General features: G+C 39.2%; 1 protein-coding gene across 1 annotated transcript; it reads left to right on the top strand.

Annotated features, from left to right (window-relative positions):
* The first annotated feature begins 609 nt into the window (after positions 1-609).
* Positions 610-5,425, top strand: LOC148997297 (G2/M phase-specific E3 ubiquitin-protein ligase-like). Its single transcript, XM_089119732.1, has 3 exons — positions 610-1,505; positions 3,693-3,699; positions 4,877-5,425. Exons 1-3 carry the CDS (start codon positions 1,188-1,190, stop codon positions 4,996-4,998), a joined length of 447 nt encoding a protein of 148 aa, XP_088975858.1. The 5' UTR covers positions 610-1,187; the 3' UTR covers positions 4,999-5,425.
* The last annotated feature ends 2,431 nt before the right edge of the window (positions 5,426-7,856 follow it).

Genomic DNA, 7,856 nt, shown 5'->3' on the forward strand with positions numbered 1-7,856 from the left:
TGTGTTTTGTGGATTTGGAGAAGGCATTCGACCGTGTCCCCCGAGGCGGACTGTGGAGGGTGCTCCGGGAATATGGGGTCCGGGGTCCTTTGCTAAGGGCTGTCCGGTCCCTGTATGACCGAAGCAGGAGCTTGGTTCGCATTGCCGGTAGTAAGTCAGACTTCTTCCCGGTGCATGTTGGACTCCGGCAGGGCTGCCCTTTGTCGCCGGTTCTGTTCATAATTTTTATGGACAGAATTTCTAGGCGCAGCCAGGGGCCGGAGGGTGTCAGGTTTGGGGAACACACGATTTCGTCTCTGCTTTTTGCGGATGATGTTGTCATGTTGGCCCCTTCACACCAGGACCTTCAGCATGCACTGGGAAGGTTTGCAGCCGAGTGTGAAGTGGCTGGGATGAAAATCAGCACCTCCAAATCCGAGGCCATGGTCCTCAGCCGGAAAAGGGTGGCTTGCTCACTTCAGGTTGGTGGAGAAATCCTTCCTCAAGTGGAGGAGTTTAAGTATCTTGGGGTTTTGTTCATGAGTGGGGGTAGGATGGAACGAGAGATTGACAGGCGGATCGTTGCAGCTTCTGCAGTAATGCGGTCGATGTACCGGTCCCTTGTGGTGAAGAAGGAGCTGAGCCGTAAGGCAAAGCTCTCGATTTACCGGTCAATCTACGTTCCTACTCTCACCTATGGTCATGAGCTTTGGGTCATGACCGAAAGGACAAGATCCCGGATACAGGCGGCCGAAATGAGCTTTCTCCGCTGGGTGGCTGGGCGATCCCTTAGAGATAGGGTGAGAAGCTCGGTCACTCGGGAGGAGCTCAGAGTAGAGCCGCTGCTCCTCCACATCGAGAGGGGTCAGCTGAGGTGGCTCGGGCATCTGTTCCGGATGCCTCCTGGCCACCTCCCTGGGGAGGTGTTCCGGGCACGTCCCACTGGGCGGAGGCCCGGGGAAGACCTAGGACACGCTGGAGAGACTACGTCTCCCAGCTGGCCTGGGAACGCCTCGGTGTCCCCCCAGAAGAGCTAGAGGAAGTGTCTAGGGAGAGGGAAGTCTGGGCATCTCTGCTTAGACTGCTACCCCCGCGACCCGGCCCCGGATAAGCGGAAGAAGATGGATGGATGGATAAAATAAAAAATAAAAATACTGAATATTATTGTTAATAGGAAGTTCCGGTTTTGTATTTAGCTGAACACATGCATGGCTTGTTTTGCTCGAATGAAAAACTATCACATATTCTTCTTTATCTGTTTTAGGTTGACTGAGGGGTTGAAGACTCTTGGTTTAGGTGATGCCATCAAGACATACCCAGAGGTCATGAAACCCTTGTTCATTGGTGGTTCGAAGCCACTTGAGGCAGAGGACATGTTGGGACTCTTTAGAGTCAATTTTAGTAGTCCAGGCAGTAATAGACGAAGACCGGAAAATCAGACAGTAATGTTCTGGAGGGACTGGCTGATATGTATTTTAACCACAAATTCTAATGATACTATCATCATTGTGGTATGTATAAAAAAATTCTGACTCATTCCATTTAGTCAAGTCACATTTATTTATATAGCGCTTTTTACAATACAGATTTTTATCAAAGCAGGTTCACAGTGAAAACATGAAAGTAATACAATACAGATCAAAAATATTGTTGAATATTAAATGTCCCCAAAATTAGTGACGCACGCCTTATGAAAAATATGTTTATTCAAGTGTGCTATTAGTGTACTTTTAAATTAAAATAAGAAAGTATACTTTCAGTCTACTTTTTATGTATTTCTTGTAAAGACTCTGTTCGGGTCTGATCAAGGAGGAATTTGCATATCATAATTAACAATTGATAATTAATAATTATTCATACAGATTTGGATCAGACCGGTCTTACATATTATTAAATCTCCCATTTAGGGAGGCTTTTTAATTTTACCCCTATGCATACATGTGCATCCACGCAATTAACCACAAATTAATTGTTATTAATTGCAAGGACCACGTTTTACAAGACAGGCAAAATCAATTAGCTCAATTAAGTTATAGAGCTTGTGAAAACAAATTCTGTGGCCACAAGAATTTAGCTTTCCTGCTCTATAAACAAATACCCTTTTAGGTATGTTTAGTTCTGTAAAGCGTGTAGCTTCTTGGATGACATTTCATTGACTGTATTATGAGCGGACAGTAAATCAGTCAAAATGAGCATAATTGTATTTAATAAAGCAACTACTTAATCATTTACTACGTTACAATGATACGTATTTACAAACATTAAAACACAAACTAAGACAACGCAGGGCGTTTAGACAATGGATACGCGTAAGTGAGTTGGAGAGAGAGAGTGAGAGAGAGTGAGTTGTAGAGAAAGAGAGAGTTACATTCACCAAAACAGTCAGTTAACCTTTCTGAACAACACGAAAACACTTTCTTAATGCTTCTTAGAAGCTCTAAAAGAAGGTATACTTGCAGAGCATATTTGGTCTGTGTGAGTCGCGGGCTCGTTGCTCGGCCCGTTCAGCCATGTGTCGACTGGAGGTGCTGTCCTGCGTGCGCGTGTCACGTGGAGCGTGGCCGCAGCGTTTTTGCACGGCCCGTCCAGGCGCGTGTATGGTTGGTCGCGCTTGCGCGTGGCTCCTTTGTTCCGTGGGGAGTCACGTGGCGTTCGTTGGCATTCAGCACGAGTGTTTGAAAGGCTTAAAGTCTTTGAGGTGAACGTTACCCGAGGAAATAGTTCGGCAAAGTCCACTTCCTTTCCTGGGAGACGAACTTGGTAGTCCACTTGAGGAAAAGACTAAACTTTTAGACGAACAAAGAAAAGATCCATGGTCGGATCAGATCCCCGTGAGGAGATCACGAGCGTTACATGTTTCTCTGAGAAGGTCAGAATGTAAGAGCGAGAGGCGGAGCCGGCGCTCCTTCCTTTATCACCTTAGAGAAATCCATCCCCTTCCTGTTGGCTGGAGCCAATCAGGTGAATGGATTTTGCACGCGGAAACTCTTGGTTTATTGTCCTTTGTTCCAGAGCGCGCACTCCTCGTGGAAGGGGGTGTGTTCAATGAGGGTTTTATAGTAAAACAATTTGATCTTCATTGACAATAAAACATTAAAAATAGGCTTTACTTTACATCTCTATTCATATTCGGGTGTTTCATTCAATAAGCATTCTGGAGACATCAAGGAACATTATGTTACATCAAAGGAATATACACTTATGTTTACGATGCATGAAGAAGGTATTTCTAATATCTATTTATGCCGCGACCAAACAAAGATATTTCACTGTGACATGGAAGAAAACACACATACATAAAAACCATTGAAAACATTTTGTTAAATGTCTTTAAACACCAAAAGTCCTTCTCTTTGTTCAGAGACATTCAACACATTCCGATGTGTGATGGAAGGGAAGGGCTTGTGTGTGTGTGTCCGTTTCGGGGGAGGGTTGAGTCGCCTGGCAAAGTCCTTACATTCTCATAAAAATATTTAAAATAGCACTTGAGTGCACTTGACTTATACCGACAGAAATGTATATTTGGCCTACACATGTACTCAATCTTTTGATCATGATATACTTAAAAGTATAATAATATATTGCTTGATGTCTCAATCTTTTGATTGAGTTGCCTAGTAAAATACTAGTCTTGTCCATTGTTTGAAAATATTGTTTTATAAAGAAAACATATGTTCCTAATTATGAGTATCTGAATTTTTTGTGTACGTTAGTCCACTGGTAGTGTACATAAGAATTGACCGTGCAGGGTCAATTCTGATTTACACATCTTACTCAGATGTGGAAGGCTCGTCTGAGGACGACTTAGAGAGAGTGCAGGGAGCTTGATTGACAGATGATCTGACCAATCATACTTCGCCATCTGCCATTTTGTCCAATAAAGCAATCAGGAGATTAACCGTAAAAATGTCATGATATTCTCTCATATAAGGGGGGGAAGCACAGTAATTTGAAAAATACTATTGGTTTTCTACTGATACAAAGCTTAATGCTAAATCCTGAAGTATCCCTTTAAAATCCATTTAATAATACACAAAAATTTACTGAATTTACTGGCCATCCGTGTTTTCACTTTTATACAGTAGGGGGTGCTATTATACATCTTCTGAAAGAGGACCGAATCTTCTGATCAAAACACAGGAGAAGAAGCAGAAACAATTGATAGGCCCTGTCCCAAATTCGGTCTTGTGGACTTACAATGGTTTAAACAAACTCAACAAAGTAAACACAAATTAACTATATTTTTTGGGGTTATAGTAGCGTTCGAGATTTTAAACTAGTAAATCATTACTCACTCTATAACCTCATGCAGCACATTTCTCACATAGCTGTCTCATCCATTGAGAGACACTTGGTAAAGAATTGTAAGCATGTGGTAAAGACAATTTAATACATTCCATTTAAAAATACACAAAAACAATACACAATAAGATTCTTTAACCACAGAAGCTAACCGGGAGCTTGTTCTGTTCTTTTATGAGTAGTTTGCAAACCCATGGGAACAAATTGTGTTCAGTGTTCAGATACTGGTGTTCAGTGTAACTTTAAAAGTGGAGTTTTCGCACTTCATTCGCACTTCATTTATCATGAAGAAGAAATGTGGACACAGACTGTGCAAAGAGATAAATTTAAGACTATTTGGGAGGTGATTGTAATAAATTTTGTGCAAATCCAGAATAGAAATCAGACAAAAAAATAAATAAAAACACAGCCAGTGTTTTAAGCGGTTTTGAACCGAAATTCATCCGGTTCTGATTTATGGCCACTCGACCAGTGCATCTCTAGTTCCAATGTCGTTTTCTTGGTTTAGAATTATAATTCGTTTCTTTGAAATAATCTTCAGTTTTTGGTTAGTGATATCATCAAACTTATTTGTAATTGTTTTGTTTTTCCTTAGAGAGGACCAGGCCAGTGAGCCTAGAACAAATCTTAATTTTCGCCTCAGGGGCTGACAGGCTTCCACCTTTGGGGTTTGCACAAAAACCTACCATACAATTCCTCCACCCCGAAGAAAAGTGAATCCGCATCTTCCCGGAAGCAAACACTTGCGATGTGACTCTTCGCTTGCCTCTGCATGAGTCCTACATTCATTTCAGAGAAAGGATGGAGTCAGACATTCTCCAGTCCCCTACTTTTGGTTTTGCTTAATTTTTTTTGTGTGTGTGTGTTCCTGTTTCTGCAACGTTATCATTTTCTGGTTCTTTTTTTCTCATTAGTTTCAATTCGTTTAATGTTCAATTCAAAGTTTAAATGGTCAATAAATAAATAAATACAACAATTATAAACATAAAAATCCTTGAAATTTATCCTTCATTGCTGGTGGTTAAATAATCATTAATCTCAGCATCTGAAACAGAAATCAGTGTATGCTCAGATTTAATTGTTTGCATTGTAATTTTCACAATATGTAGATGTCCTCATATTCTGTCCTCTGCATGCGTGTGCGTTGGGCATGCATATACAGATGAACACTATGTAACGTGATGAAGAGGCTTCAATGACCACTACTTGAGTGCAATCATGTTGTTTCTCTCAATGTTACATTATTTCGTGAAACTGAAAAGAAATACAACAATGCTTATTAAAATATAAATAACCAAAACAAAATTACTAATTACACAATATTTACATTAACATCGTTAAATCAAAGTAATTGTTACAAGATCACATGGCGATCCTTTGACATGTCCATACAAATTACGTGGAACCGCTAACGTGCGTCTAATATACCCATCTTAATAAGATACAGACACGAAGCATATAACATTACAATTATATGAAATAAACTTACAAGCAAAGCTTCTCTGGGGCTTTAAACAACAGCACTGGAATCCGGAGAAAACAGCGCGCGATCTCTCTGCAGCGCAGAACTGGAAAATGGCTACTGAAGTTTGCGCGATTGTCACTATGAAGTATAACAAATAAAGTTTTTCCAATGGGAGTTCAACTAAAACTATAGCAAACAGCGCCATCTAGTGGGGAAGAATGGATAACTTTAGACATAACATAATACCTCAAATTACTTAATTTTATTGAAGTTCACATACTTGCAGACTCTCACACATGGTTGCATATCATATCAACGCAATAAATCAATACTTCACCGATATGGTGCTGACATCTTGGGAATTGAGTCTGCGCAGTAGTGATCCGCTGTGCGCCGATAAAGACGGCCGCCATCTTAAACCGGTGGTACTAGAATCATTTCGTGGCAACAGTTAAGATGGAGAGAGGGACTTTTAATAAAAGTTATACAATTGGATTATGGATTTTCTTCTTGAAAGATCAATTCAATAGGGTTTGAGTAGAATATTCAGAGACATTGAAAATGGAATTTAGGAAAGAAGTGAATGCAGCCTAGTTTTTATTTAAATATTATGATAAATGATATTTTTTGTGATTTAAAAGGTGACGTAGGAATAGCATTATTTGCAGATGAGGGCAATATGGAAAAGAGGACGTAATATTTCATGTGTATCAAAGTAGACAAAAACAGTAGATGAAGTGGATGTATGGGAAAATAATTGGAGCTTTAGATTATCTGTGGCTAAAACTCAAGTTATATGTTTTACTAAAAGGAAAAAAGTACCAGAGCTCAAGTTAAAGTCAAGTAGGACATGGAAGAAGTGTTTTTAGGAATAGAAAACAAAATACAATAATTTCTCGCATTCAAAAGGGGCATACTAGACTAAATCATTCGTTGTTCAAAATTGGACAACATAAAACGGGTAAATGTAATTATTGTGATCAGGTAGAAATCATTGAACATGTTTTAATAAAATGTATAAAATATGTAAAAGAAAGGTTAAAACTTATGAAGGAAGTAAGAAAATTGGGTGTTGTATACAGTAGGCCTATGTCAAGCCTATAGAAAATGCATGCAGAACAAGATAAAATATATAGCGTTATTATTAAATATATTAAAGGAATAGGAGTAGATTGGATAATATAAAGTAATTGGTGTAAACTAATATAAAATTTAAATATTTATATATCCTTTTTAATTTCGTTAATTAGTGCTTCACACTCCAGGCGGTAAGTGTAATTCACCCGTAATATGTTTGCCAACCGCCAAAGAAGAAGAAAAAGCAGTGCATTTTACAATATTTTCCTGTTTTTAATCGGCGGACCATCGCAAATAGGGCTCGGTGAGTACTTTTCGCAAGTAAAATTTAACATTAGCATACTATACTATTGGTTGTATTTTGTGAAAAGAACATTAGCAGAGGGTTGAGAAGGAGCAATGATCTCTGATATTAACATTACTGTACTGAAATCGTAGCCAGCTAACGGTTAACTTAGCTATGCCATGTTTACTTTACCGACCTGTGTTGTTCATCCGGCTATGAACTGAGACTTGATAAATTCCAACTGACACAAGAATGATATTGTAGAAATCACACAAATATTAGGCTACTAGTATAACATTGGTCTGCGAATTTTACACAAGTGGCACAGACTGTATTATCAGCTTAGCCAGTAAATTAGTATTTTGTTTTAAAAGCTAGTATTTTGTACATTTTTATTTTGGTGGTAGCTTTACTATTGTGTGTGTGTGTGTGTGTGTGTGTCTGTGTGTGTGTGTGAGACAGAGACACGGGCACGAACAGTGGAAACAAAAACATACTCTGTCATTTTGTTTAGGACATTAGAAATGTATCCTGAAATAATGGGCTATTTGACGCAAGGATGCTCGTCTGTTTCCGGTTGTGGAGAAAAAGCGGAGGAAAACCGGGGAAAACCGGATTATGGCAGAGTCTTCAAAATTTACTGTCCTCCCGTCTTTGAAATGAAACTTTCATATGTTTAGATGTAATTTTATATATAGTTATGTTTATTTAATATAATTTTTAAAAGAAGCATAAACACAACGAGGG

The sequence above is a fragment of the Pimephales promelas genome, chromosome 2, assembly GCF_988280905.1.
Source record: "Pimephales promelas chromosome 2, fPimPro1.hap1.1, whole genome shotgun sequence".
Lineage (NCBI taxonomy): Eukaryota > Metazoa > Chordata > Actinopteri > Cypriniformes > Leuciscidae > Pimephales > Pimephales promelas.

Excerpts from the sequence above, each read along its gene's own strand:
- LOC148997297 (XM_089119732.1), top strand. The coding sequence starts at position 1,188 with ATGGCTTGTTTTGCTCGAATGAAAAACTATCACATATTCTTCTTTATC.